Below are 14,683 nucleotides of genomic sequence, written 5' to 3'. Positions count from 1 at the left end.
ACTTAGGGTCTTTCCACCTTAGCCCAAATCCTTCCACCATCCCGGGTGCCTTCACTATCCACATGTGTAATGTACTATCCTGGCCTCTCATTTCCTTAACTTGTCTGCCATATGGTTTTCCTATTACTTTAGTCAGCCTGGATCATAACCTGCTTCATTTCAGTAATAACACCAATCACCTCATACTGTCTATTAATAAACTTTAGTTCTCTAGTCAAAGAAACTCAAGCTCTTTTATTCTCAAAACTTTGATTATTTGACCTCGTCCAAATCTTTTAAGTCCAAAAATCGGTCCGCTTTCTGCTTAACTCTACATCCCCCTGCTGTCTTCACTTCCTTCTCTAGCTTTAGACACCATGGCACATCACTTTACCCACTTTTTATAGTATCCTAGACTTTTCTGCCCCACTGCCCTTCTGTCATGCCTCTCTGGAAAAACCTAAACTTTGCTTCATCCAGCTGTCTATCCCTTCCCCAAACCAGCAGCGAGCAGCTGAGCACTCAGCAAAAAAACATGCTATTTTCAATCACGTAGTTTAATGCGACCAAGGATTCATGGTTACCAAATTAATTCAGTCTCTTAATGTTTCTCATTAATTCTGTTTTCCCTGGACAGCCCTTTCTGTTTTTCCCCAGCATCAATTCCAGCCTCTGTGCTCTCAAATCTCCAAAGTCCCTACCTTCCATTTCACTCCTAGGAGACAGTGTACCTCTTACTTCATAGTGTGAACGTGGAGCTGCCCGGTGGAGCTTCCTCTAATTCAGACTCTGCCAAACTTCACAAGAGGTATTCTCACCTGGCCCCCTTCCCTCTTTCCTGTTAACATGAAACAGGTCGTTTGCTGTGATTATCAGTTCAAGTGTGCACTGAGTCCTATCCCATCCTGCCTACTTGAAAAGCACAATCATTTTTTATTTTTTTTCCTGTCTCTTCACCACCTCCCTCCACTGGCTCCTTCTACTTATTATTTAGACTGACTCAAATTTCCCTCTGCATTCAGAAACAAACAAGCAAGCCCTCAAGAGTAAAACAAAACAAAGTGTGTGTATATATATATCATATATATCATATATATATGATATATATATATATGATATATATACACATATATATCATATATATACATATATATGATATATATGATATATGTATATATATAAATCTTCCTTATCCTCTCCCTTCCTCTCTGCATAGTGTCCTATGTATCCCCTTCCTTTCCCTTATTTTATTTTTTTGTAAATTTTTTTAATGTTTATTTTTATTTTTGAGAGAGAGAGGGGTGGGGGGAGGGGCAGAGAGAGAAGGAGACACCGAATCTGAAGCAGGCTCCAGGCCCCAAGCTGTCAGCACAAACCTGATGCAGGGCTCTAACTCACGAACTGTGAAATCATGACCTGAGCCGAAGGCTGAGACTCAACCAACCGAGCCACTCAGGTGCCCCATTTTTCCTTATTTTATAGTAGATTTGTCTATACTTTCTATGTCTACTTTCTCACCTCTTACATATTCCTTAGCCCATGAGAAGTAAGTGTTTCAATGAGTGTTTCAGGGAAGAAGCAGGGGTCATCATTGTTAAATGATGTTACCAGGGTGTGTAAAACTGATGAATACTCCTTTAATTTAGGTCTAAAGGAGCCATTGCTTCTTTCACTCAGCATAGTAATTTTGAGATTTATCTCCATTGTTGCGTCTTACCAGTATTTTTTTTGACCGAGTAATATGTATTACTATGTAAATAGTTCTTTCTTTCTTTCTTTCTTTCTTTCTTTCTTTCTTTCTTTCTTTCTTTCTTTCTTTCTCTGCATGAATAAGCCACAGTTTATCAGTTTATCTGTTGATCAACATGGTGGCTATTTCCAGTTTTTGGCTATATGAGTAAAAATACTATGAACATCCTTGTACAAAGCTTTTTTGTGGGCGTATGTATTTATCTCTCTTAGGTAAACACCTAGGAATGGAATTGCTGGTAGTTAACTTTGTAAGAAATTGCCCATTTTCCAAAGTGGTTGTCAATTTGCACTCCCATCAGCAGTGTACAAGAATTTTGGTGGCTCCACAGCCTCCCAATATTTTGTATAGTAAAGTGGGTATCGTAATATTTTAATTTGCATTTTGCTGATCACTGATGGTGTTGAGAGCTTTTCATGTGCTTATTTGTCATCCATATATCTTCTTTGGTGAAGTTTCTGTTCAAGTCTTTTGCCCATTTTTGTATTGTGTTGTATGACATATATTACTGAATAGTTCTTTACACATTCTGGAAGCAAGGTCTGTTTTCAGATATAGATTTTCTGAGTATCTATAATTCACATTTATTTTTTCCTGGTATCTTTTGATGAGCAAAAGCTAGTTTACATCCTCTTTTTTTTTTTTTTTTCTTTTTTGCCTTTATGATCTATTCTGTTTGTGTTCTTTTTTAAAATTTTTTTGCAAGTTTATTTTTCAGAGAGAGAGAGGTTGCAAGCACAAGTGGGGGAGACAGAGGGAGAGGGAGAATCCCAAGCAGGCTCCATACTGTCAGCACAGAGCCTCACGTGGGGCTCAAACTCACAATCCATGAGATCATGACCTGAGCTGAAATCAAGAGTCGGATGCTTAACCGACTGAGCCACCCAGGTGCCCCATATATTGTGTTCTAAGAAATATTCCCTTGTCCAAGGTTGTAATAATAATCTCTTTTTTCCCCCCTAGTAGCTTTATTGCTTTAGCTCTTTTGTTTAGGTCTGTAATCTATCCTCAATTTATTTGTGTATGTGATATGAGATAGGGGTCCAATTTTTGTTTTGTTTCCTTACAAGGATATGCAACTGTTCCAGCAGTATTATTTATACTGTATTCATTTTAGTTCCATCATATGGCTGAAGGGTGGGTCCCAATGACTAAGATTCCTTTCCTGGAATAAGACTTTTGGGGTTACACTGCCAACTATCTTACACTTACTTACAAATTTTTATGTCAGTGTTGGCAGGTGATCAGGATTTTAGAAATCACCTTTGCACAGTTCAAGTTTTGACATATTCTTTCTGCAGCTATAAAGGAAATTAATTTGGCAAAGGGAAGATGTGGTCACTTGGATCTCTGAAAACATTAGGAAGACCACTGATTAGTTCTTTAGTTTTACATAGTAGGAATTTATTCCTGCTTATAATAAATTATCTCAGTATTACAGTAGGTCAAAGTATACATTGTCTGCTTGGATGCTGTGTCACATTTTGATAGTCTCCCAAATGACCTATTTTTTTTTCATGTCTTTAAGCGTGGATAATTCTCTCTAGAGATCTGAATTACGTGCCCTTGCTTGAAATAATAAAACATAGATTCCACAAGTGGGGGAATATGGAAGTAACATTTAAAGTACATTTCAGAGCATGGGTAAATTCATGAAAATGTGAATGAGCTTGTCAAAATCATGGAACTAAAAGCTGAGTTTGATAGTGCACCAGAACATGGGTAAGGAACACATGACAACTTGGGTTATTGATGATTTTTAAATGTTTTTGCTTTATATGGGAAATGGGTTATTATTTGGATAACTTATATGTTACTTATGTAATCAGCTTTGAATTTTTAAAACATCACTCTGGAAATAGTGAATGCACCAGATGAGGGACAAATGCATTCTTTATTTACTACTTTGTTCATCCCAACATCTGGCATAAGATTGTATTTTCATGATTGGTTCCCAATTCTGACTCAGCCATAACTAAACATCTTTTATGACTCTTTATAGTGTCATACTTAAGTAAGATTTTTTTTTTAAGTAAGGGTCTTTTAGCCTTAAAAACTGAGATTATTATTTTTTCTGTGGTCATGGGTTGAATTTTTTTAATAATCTGTGTTTTGATCTGTATTTAAATGTCACAGTCTGGAATGAATGCTCTTTCTGGAAGCAGAGACATATGTGAAGGTTTCAGGTTCCTTATTTCTTTACTTGTTCTTTCTGGATTTCATAAAAAAGGTATAAATGAACAATAAAATAACTTTGTTGGAATGCGATAGAATATTGCACTACCTTTGTTTGTTTTTAAAGGTCACATATTGTACTTAAAAATACGTGTGGCAAATTGCTGTGTAAAATTCAGGTTAAGAAAGGATATGAAAAACAAAAACACTCTCTTTAATCTGAGAAGTCCTGAAGAGTGTAAAGTTTTAATTAAATACAAATTAATTATGAAATATTTTAATATGCAATTTAGGTATTAAATAAAATTAGCATTTTTCTTCCTTAAGTATGTGTTATCAAGTTTCAAGAATGTTAAAAACTTCTCTGATGATTTAATCTGAAATCATTCCTACAGCAAAATTCATAAATAATAAATATTATCTTATTAATCCATATTTTAGTTTAGCTGGGTCTCAGAGCAAGTTAGTTCCTCAGGGAATGTGGTGTTCTTTATAAAAGAAGGTGATGAGATGTAATCTCCAAGGAATTAAATTGTGAAAACAATCTCGGTATTGTACATGCTAATATAAATCTGTTATTCCCTTTCCGCATCTATCACAACACATTTTAAATTGTGGCTGATCTTGTATGCAAATAGCTGTCTTATTAGAAATTGCAGCTCTGTGTGCTCATGTCTCCCTGGATTTCTTGGGAGTTTGCTATCTAACCATCAAAGCAATAGAAATGAATGATGATTGCTGCAAGGCTTTGAAGAACAAAGAAAAGTCAGAACGTTTTAGAGGTTCTAGATGTCTGAGGCATTGACAGTTTGCACCATACACATGAATGGGTATCTCTTTACATCATTTAGAATAGCCTCAATGTGTTTATTAGAAAAGAAAATATTTTTCTACCTTCTTGTGTTTGTCACAGCTAATAAATGTAGGGCATTTGTGCGTGTGTGTGTTCTCTAGGCCTTTTTTGTTTGTTTCAACATTTGGTAAAATTTTATTTTGCTTGAAGAATAGAATAGAATACATAAAGAATGGAATAATTTCAAAGAATAAAGGTTTAATTTTTGAAATTTTGGTTAAGGATTATCAGTCACTAAAATAATTAGGAACAAAAATTAGGAACAAAAATCAAACTAGCTCCTCTCTATTGTATCTCTTAGGTTGAAATTCTTTTAAAGTTTTTATATTCATAGGTTATATAAATGTAAAATGTATCTATTCACAGAGTATAAGCCTTTATAAAAATATAGGGTATCACCAAAAATATTTTGGTATCGCTTTGTTTATTTAAAGTACAATTTAAAAAAAGTAAAATCTAATTTACTTTGGTGGGTAGATTTTTTTTATGGATCCCTTACTTTTTTTATTTACTACAGGTAAGGAATGAATAAAATACTGGCCTCTAAAGTGTTATCTCTGTTAGGATGTTGGTTTAAATGACCAGGAAGGAATTAAGGGAAGCATAGTGAGTGACCATTTGGGTAGCTAGGCTTAGTAATTTGCTTTTTAAAATTTCAGCTATTCCATGAAGGCAACAGACAAAACTAAATTGAAGGGGTAATAATGCTTCATGTATGTATTTATTTAAACTAACTTCTCTCCTAAAATGGAGTGATATTTTTCTAGCCCCACATAATCAAGATTAAAATAACTTGACTCCTCCTTGCAATTAATAAATGCAAAATACTATGCAAATGGTTGCTATATGAATAAATTATAATATATCTATTGATATTTTTTATGATGCTTGTATTAAAGTTCTGAATAATCACAAGTGAGAATATAGGATTAGGTGATGTCTTGGTTTTAGTTCTGAAATTTTAAAGTTAAACCACATGGTGTATGAGAAGTGAAGATTTTATTTATTTGACTTTTTGTCTTACCTTGCACATTCCCAAATATTACCATAATATTAAATATGAAGATTATTATGGATAGAAAAGTATTTTTTAACTGAATTTATGTTTTTACACATAAGTGGTAATTATTAATTTGGGGATGCCTTTTACTGTGTTATGGACCACTGTTACGATTGTTCAGTGTGACCATAAATATAAATAAACAATACAGTTTGATATGAAAAGATTTCAAAGGCATTTGGCATTTGAGAACCGTAATAATGCTCTTTAGGAAAATTACAGTTTAATAATTTATGTGAAGACATCTATACATACTTGTTTTAGTTAGGATGATACTACCTACTGTAACAAACAAATATAAAATGTATAGAGGCTCAAATGCTGCAGTGATTCCTGTTGTCACAGCAGTGTGAAAGAAGAAAATAAGTTACTTGAGTAGCTTTCCTTCATGCAGTCATTCAGGATCCAGGATGTCATAGGCTCTGTCATCTTCATCAGATTATTTTCAGTAGCATCCTGGGGGCCGTCTCCATTTCAGCCAGATGAATGAGAACACATGGAAAATTTTTATAGGTTAGTTCTCGGAGTAGAAAACTCTAATTTATCTATATTTTTTGTTGGCTGAAACTCAGTCACATGCCCATAGCTAGCAGCAAAAGGAAAATTGTCAAGTGAGCTCAGGGGAAAAATCAAAAACAAAAACAAAGCAAAAACAAAGGTATACATATATTTTAGTAAGCAGCCAGCAATCTTTCCTATAGTCCACCTTTCTGGTCGTGAAATAGCCATGCACATCCTCTTTCCTGCCTCTTTAGTAGGTTGATCTTAAAGTTTCCCACTTACTGTATCCGCACAGAGTCAAGGATCAAGCCAGTGCACAGTTCTCCCTCTTAGGTTGGAAGGTGGTTCCTTGAAGTTTACTGACTATGAAATTTTCCTAATGGCAAAGCAGAGGATAACTGCTTCATATCTCCTATAGTCACTCCCATTTAGAAAGGGAAGGGAAGGGTGAGAAACACAGCAATCACTGACCCAGCATGACCATGAAACCTGCTGTACACAAGGGTGCATGAGGCCACTGAGAAGGTCCATTGTGCCGACAGAAATTTCTTGCTTGGATCCTAATTATGGTCCTTTTAGAGAAGTTCCCTTGCCCATTTTTTCTATGGCTCTCCCTTCTGGATGGTTCTCCTTCCAGGTCACATATGAGGAGGATGTTACAAATCTAGAATTTGCCTTCCTTGGGGGCTGCAATCTGTTGGTTTAAGTTTAGAAGTCCAAGAATTGATTTTCATTCACATACCTTTTTTAGACAAAGTTGGTTTCGTTGTAAATGTAATTCCCTCAGATTTTAGTAACCTTCTTACCATTTCTAGTTAATTCCATGTGACACTGCAATTTCTTTTCCAGACATCTGCTTATTTTCTATGTTACAGAACCCCTGCACTTCTCTGTTTCTACCCAAATACGGGCTGCCTCTGTGATCTGAAACAATAGGTTCAGGTGAGAGGGGAACATCCCAATCGGCTCTCTCTCTCTCTTTCTGTCTTGTTTTTTGACTGAGAAGTCTTTTTTTTTTTTTTTTTTTTTTACATTTATTTATTTTTGAGAGACAGAGAGAGACAGAGCACAAGTGGGGGAGGGGCAGAGAGAGAAGGAGACACAGAATCCGAAGCAGGCTCCAGGCTCTGAGCTGTCAGCACAGAGCCCAACGTGGGGCTCGAACCCACAAACTGCGAGATCATGACCTGAGCCGATGTCGGAAGCTCAACCGACTGAGCCACACAGGTGCCCCTAACTGAGAAGTCTTAATGGGCCTTTATTCTTCAAAGCCCTTCTCACTTTTATTTCTTGCTATTTGGCTTTTAGAAGAAGTTGGCATTTTCAACATTGTTATTCCCCAAATTACCAAGCTCGTTATCATTTTATATTTTTGCTTATGAATTGACCAGTTCTTGTCTGACCGCATCTTTATTTTGTAGTTCCTTATTAGAAACAGCGAGGAGCAATTTCCAGGCATCATTCAGGGAACAATTAAGTCTGTAATAAATAGACTTCACCAACATATATAAATTCTCCATCACAATAGAATTTCATTCCTCTTTCAGTAGAGTATTATGATGGTAAACAAGTCAGAGAGAGTATCCTCTTCTACCACAGGCTGACCAAGGTACTATGTTCTTAATATGTACCCTTAAGGTTTATTGGGGGATAATTTACAGTCCAGCCAATTGGAAGGGGAAAGATAATGCAGCTGTCGACAAAGGAGATTTTTAATCTTCGGGTTTGGGAGTGACACATAGTACTTCCATTCATATTCTGTTGGCAATTACTCAATTATATATTTGAAGTGAGGCTAGGAAATATAGTTTAACTCTGTGCCAGGAAGACAAAGGAGAATTTGGATTTTTGTGAGTAGGTTGTAATCTGTGCCACATACATATTTTTTAAAGTTTTCATTTAAATCTAGTTCGCAGGGTAATATTAGTTTCAGATCTGCATGTTAGTGATTTTGGCACTTTGATACAACACCCGGTGCTCATCACAAGTGCACTCTTTAATCGCAATCACCTATTCTGCCCATCCTCCCACTCACCCGCCTTCTAGTAACCATCGCTTTGTTCTCTATAGTTAAAAGCCTCTCTTTCTTGTCACCCCCTCTTTGCTCATCTGTTTTGTTTCTTAAATTCTACATATATCTGCCACATATTTAAATCCAATAAAAATAATAAGGTTTGAATGTTGTGTTGTGGATTAAATAAAACAGTGCATATAATGTAGTAAGCATAAGAATATTAGTAAATCTAGAACTCAAATTTAGGCACTTTTGTTAACTGTGTCATGCTTTTTAAAACAAAATGTAAAGTGTCTGAGATTCAAATATTAGTTTTTATTTTGTAACATGGTAGATAATTGGAAAGAAACATTCTGCCAATAGCATGCCTACAACCCCCACCTATCTGAATGAACAGTACATGACTTTCACATTTACAGATAATACTCTCTAATAGTTTGGTTTAATTGAGTATTGATAGTACTTGATAAAAATGAATGTTACCGAGAACAAATAATTGGGAAATTTAATTACCAGCAATTGTATCCTCGATAATTTATTTGGAAGATTTTTGTGTTCTTTATTGATATCTAAAGGGAATAAGTCAAAGACATTTTTACCCATTGCTTTAAAACTGAGTTTTATGGAATAAATTATTCCTGAAGTTTGTAGATAGTCCTTTTGATTTTTTAGGACTTCATCATAATTATCTTCTTTCTTTGCAGCAGGCATTTTGGAGATCAAAGATGGGTAGAAAAGATGCCTCCACTGTAAAACTTCCTGTTGATCAGTACAGAAAGCAAATTGGTAAGCACTGAATTCCCTTTGATACATTCCTGTGAATTAAGATAAAGAAAAAATCAATTATGTGTGATATTAAGAAAATAACTTTTCCCTAATACATATGATACACAGAATATGAATAATGAAGGACCATATAGTTTTTAAAGAGTGAAAAATAAGTGCAGTCCTGCTTACCAATGAAGAAATACACTTTGTGTACTTGTGATTTTTCTAAGCTCTTATAATTTTTATTAATTTAATAAAAGCAAAAGTACATTGTATTATTATTCTTAAGGGTGGATGCTCTTATATAGTAAATTTTTTTTATTTTTTTTATTGTTTATTTATTATTGAGAGACAGAGAGAGACAGAGCATGAGCACGGGAGGGACAGAGAGAGACACACACAGAATCTGAAGCAGGCTCCAGGCTCTGAACTGTCAGCACAGCGCCGGACGTGGGGCTCGAACCCACAGGCTGCGAGATCATGACCTGAGCCGAAGTCAGACACTTTACCAACTGAGCCACCCAGGCGCCCCAGTATTTATTTTTAACATTATCATCTATTAAATCATTTATTTTTATCCATCTGAAAATTTTTAATTTTGTTGACTGAATGGCAGTAATTTGATAAGCTTGAAATTCTTCTTTAAAATTTTACCTTAATAAAATGGTGGACTAGAGAAAAGTCCACTCATCAACTTAAAAATAATAACAGAAAGCTTATCTGTTTTAGACTGTGCTCTAAGTGCAAGATTTTCTACCCAATCTTTTCAAGATTACATGAAGTATTTATAAAAAATTACCTACATATGAAGTCACAAAGTCCACTCAATTTTCAAGAATCAGTATCCTACAACTAGAACTTTGAACAAAGTGTAGTAAATTAGAAATAATTTAGAAACAAATTCCCATCTTGCACTTTTTCTTTTTACATGTTCCTACTCATTCCCACCCATTCCCACTTCTTTGGAAATAAAAAAAGTAATAATTAATGAAAACCTCTTCTAAATAACTGAAGGATAAACAGAGAAGTTCAAAGAGAAGTCAGAAAATAATTTGAAATTATTCATACCAAAAGAGCAAATACCTATTTCATAAATGTGATATATAAGGTGTACTCCATAAAGATATTTCTATAAAACAAAAGAGATGCAAAATGAAAAGAATATTTAGAATATATATAACCAATGAAGAATTTATATGTAGAAAAATAAAGCCCTACTATAAATAAATAAAGTACTTTGGAAACCAGTAGTAAAATGGGTACAAAACATGAAGAGGCAACTCATGAAAGAGGAAGTCTAAATAGACAAAAATAATAACGAAACAAACCACTATTACAATAAAAACTGAAATCAAAAGAGTCTTGTGAGGGGCGCCTGGGTGGCTCAGTTGGTTAAGCATCTGACTTTGGCTCAGGTCATGATCTCACGGTTTGTGGGTTTGAGCCCCATGTCGGGCACTGTGCTGACAACTCAGAGCCTGGAGCCTACTTTGGATTCTGTCTCCCTCTCTCTCTGTCCCTCTCTGGCTTGTGGTCAGTCTCTCTGTCTCTCTCTCTGTCTTTAAAAAATAAATAAACATTAAATTTGTTTTTTAAAAAGAGCCCTGTGAAATGATCTAACTCATTTAACTGATAGATAAAAGCAAATTAAAAAACAGTATTTCTAACTACATTAATTCTTCACTTTTAGGATGTTAATAAATCGTGTGGGTTGTTATGTTATTTATGTGTTTAAAAAGAAGGACTAACTTATCAGATTGAAGTCTGATCAAATGGGATGTGCTAACCACATAAAGAGTAACTATATAGTGGATCAATTCACAAACTCTTAAATATACAATTCTTAGAATTTTGACAAGTGTATATACTCATGTAACTAGAAATGCCAATTTTAATAAAACATTTCCATTTTCTCAGGTATTTCTTCAGATCTGCTTCCAGTCATTCTCTATCCACTTCCATATGCAACTACTGTTTTGATATCTATCACCATAGATGAATTTTTTCTACTAAAAAAAAAAAAAAAAAAGGCCTTCTAAGGCTTTTACTGAAATTGAATTTTATCTAATGATCAATTTTGGAAAATAGACGTTAAAAATTCAAAGTCTTCTGTTTTATAAACATGGCATATCTTTTGTTTTATTTAATTCTACTCATATTTATTAGAGCCAAGGAAGAATGAGATACAGTAATATAATTGTGAGGCCTCAGCCTGTTCTTACACTAAATTGTTCAGAGGGTGCTGCGGTGTGTATTATATTCCCACACAAAGTTCTCTTTCCTGTGTTTCTTTCTCTTGAAAGTATAAGCTACACAAGACCCAACTGTCTCACCAGGTTCTTGGGAGATCCATGAGAAGTGTTAGACTGGTTTGTAAACCAGACTGGTGCATGGATATGAGTTATCCTGTGTGTACTTTGGAAATACAGTAATCATAATCAAACACAAGTAGTGAGGGTATACTTTTGTTCACTCTTTTTAAGGATAATGCTCTGCAGTCTTCAGATTCTCAAACATATAGTACAGGATATTATAATATATATAAGTTTTTTTGTAAAGACAAAGAAATGAAATAGAAGAGATATTGACTAGTTAATTAATATAAACCAATTAGTTAAGATTAAGTAATTGAAAAAAAAAAAAGATTGACTCATTCAAGGATTTTCTCAAGGAAGGATTTTCTAATTTTCTGTATCAGAGTTAGAAAGTACCATAAGCCTGAGCTCATACTAATGATGATAAATCTATCACTGGCACTGTCCCCCCTTAAATGGAGTGCTATGCAAATGTTTCCCACATCCTATAAAAAATGTGAGGAGGGGGGCGCCTGGGTGGCTCAGTTGGTTGAGCATCTGACTTCGGCTCAGGTCATGATCTCCCGGTCCGTGAGTTCGAGCCCCACATCGGGCTCTGTGCTGACAGCTCAGAGCCTGGAGCCTGCTTCTGATTCTGTGTCTCCCTCTCTCTCTGCCCCTCCCCTACTCATGCTCTGTCTCTCTCTGTCTCAAAAATAAATAAAAACATTAAAAAAATTAAAAAAAAAAAAATGTGAGGAGGGAATCAAGCAGCTAAAATTATCTAATATTTCAGTATTGGTGGTAAGAAAACAAGTATCAATAACAAATCAAATGAGTATTATAGTAGTTTTTTTAACATTAAATTTTGTAAATATTAAAGTTATCAGTAAGCTAATTTAATTACCAGTTAATGAACGTTCGCAAAGAGTAGCGGCATTATGTACTTTCAGTGTTCTCTTATTACTAAATCTCATTTATATAATTTTTGTATGGTCACTCAGTAATGGTGTTTGGCGATACCAGTGCTGCTGTTTGAGTGATGGTTTTAGTATCACTGCTTAATATTTATCTTCTGCTAAAAGTTTTATCTTTTGAATTATGTACTAAATGATAGTGATTAATGGCTTTGATAAAAGCTTTCTTTAAATATTCTTTGCTCAGGGAAGAATCAAATGGACTGGCATTGTGACTGGAAACACCTTACAGACACTGAATCTTCACATTAAATGGACAGGGTTTTAATTACTGTAGCATGATCTTGAAATGTGTAGTGAACTGAGATGAAATAAACTTCTTGCTTTCAAGGCAATAAACCTAATAAAAACTGAATATTCTGAAATATTGCTGACTAAAAGGGGAAATAGTTTAGGTGTTATCATTTCTTCAGATATAATATTGTAAAATTAGGTAGTAAGATTGCCTAATGTCACATGCATTATTCTAGAGATAAGTTATTTCAAAATTGGAAGAGAATTTTAAAAATCGCTTTAACAGGTGTGCCTGGGTGGCTCAGTTGGTTAAGCATCCAACTCTTGGTTTTGGCTCAGGTTATGATCTCGCAGTTTCGTGAGTTTGAGCCCCAAATCGGGGTCCATGCTGTGCTGGCAGTGTGGAGCCTGCTTGGGATTCTCTCACCTCCCCCTCTCTGCCCCTCCCCCACACACTCTGTCTCTGTCTCTCTCAAAAATAAATAAACAAAAAAACCCCACATTAACATAATTAAGATATTTTCTAAATATATGTTATTAAGTATATCAGGCAAAATAATATTTATGTGCTAGGTAAATTGTAAAAATACAACTAATTTACTTGTAAATCTCTATTTTCTTATTGGCATATGATATTATAGATTCATTTCTTTAATATGTTCTAGAAAATTGTTAGCCATTGTTTCCTCAAAATATTACTCCAGTTTTCTTCTTCTCTCCTTTTGGGCAAATACCAGAAATTTTATTCTGTGTAATAGGATATGTGCATTTTTAACTGCTAAATTGCTCTCCAAAGTTGCTGTACCATTTTATAGGCCTATAAGCAAAGTAAAGTGTTGTCTATTTCTCCATATCTTTTTGTTACCAGGAGACTTAAAATGTTTGCCAATCTCACGCACATGAAATTGTATTCATTCTTTTTAGTTTTCATTGTGTTACTTGCTGAGGTTAATCGTTTCTTGTACTTATTGATCTTTTGATTTCTCTCTTTGTGGATATTTTGCTGCTCCTATTTCCTCTCTTCCTTTCTTTTCCTTCCTTCCTTCATTTCTTTCTTTCTTTCTTTCTTTCTTTCTTTCTTTCTTTCTTTCTTTCTTCCTTTTTTTGGTGAGTGGACTTTTAATTGCCCTTTCCTTCCTTCCTTCCTTCCTTCCTTCCTTCCTTCCTTCCTTCCTTCCTTCCTGCCTTTCATCTGTATGTGTATATATATATATATATATATATATATATATATATATATATATACACACATATAGTTTCTTGAATGAATTTTGTGATAAAGTTGAATGAAATACTATTGAGTTATTTTTATCTTATTGTATTGAGTTCTTTATACTGATAATAATCTTCTAGATAATAATTTTTCCATTATTAAACTTGCTTGTTGTTTTGGAAATACTTTACTTGTTTAATGCTACAGCTTTATAATAAGTCTTGGCAAATGGTAGAACAAGGCCTCTCCTCAAACTTGTCTCAATTATTTTTTGTTCTTTATCCTCTTAGGTGAATTTTAAAATTAACTTTACATAGTCATGAAAAAGGCCACTGATGGCCAAATTGGAATTATATTGATTTATATATTATTTTGGGAAGAATTTATGTCTTTATACATGAAATTCATATCAATTTTATCCTTTTAAATAACGTATAGTCGATATATTCAATAAATTTTCATCATTTTCTTTATAAAGTTATTGGATTTTTTGAGTTAAACAGAAGTGACATGTACTTCAATTTTTTGCTATTGTGACTAGAAAATATGCAAGTGGAAATAGAGATATTCTTATTCTATTCCTGACTTTGAAGAAAATACTTCGTTTTCATTTTGCCATTATGTGTGATGTTAGTTCTAGGTTTTTGGTACATACTTGCCATTGAACTAAGGAAATTCTCCTTTGTTCTTAGTTTACTAAGAGATTTTTTTTTCCTTTTTTAAAGTAATGAAGTATGAATGTATGAAAGTAATGAATTTTATTGAAGATTTTTTTCTATTAGAGGAATATTATTTGATATTTTGCTAAATTATATGAATAGATGTTTCTAAACTATCTTTACATTGCTTAATTTGTTTTTATTTT

The 14,683-nt window shown here is 34.1% G+C and overlaps 1 protein-coding gene across 4 annotated transcripts in view; it reads left to right on the top strand.

The window, feature by feature from the left end:
- The window catches only part of TRIQK (triple QxxK/R motif containing), a 285,666-nt gene that overhangs the window by 36,007 nt on the left and 234,976 nt on the right, over positions 1 to 14,683 (top strand). For all 4 annotated transcript variants that reach the window (XR_002081102.2, XR_008420075.1, XM_053896582.1 and 1 more), the window contains exon 4: positions 9,037 to 9,118. Coding sequence is in view for 2 of the 4 variants with exons in the window: in XM_053896582.1 (XP_053752557.1) it covers positions 9,037 to 9,118 (82 nt within the window). In the remaining 2 variants the exon portion in view is untranslated. The remainder of the gene's footprint in view (positions 1 to 9,036; positions 9,119 to 14,683) is intronic.

This window comes from Panthera pardus, unplaced genomic scaffold, assembly GCF_024362965.1.
Source record: "Panthera pardus isolate Hobbes unplaced genomic scaffold, ASM2436296v1 HiC_scaffold_7, whole genome shotgun sequence".
Classification (NCBI taxonomy): domain Eukaryota; kingdom Metazoa; phylum Chordata; class Mammalia; order Carnivora; family Felidae; genus Panthera; species Panthera pardus.
This window is presented reverse-complemented; position numbering and strand designations above follow the sequence as displayed.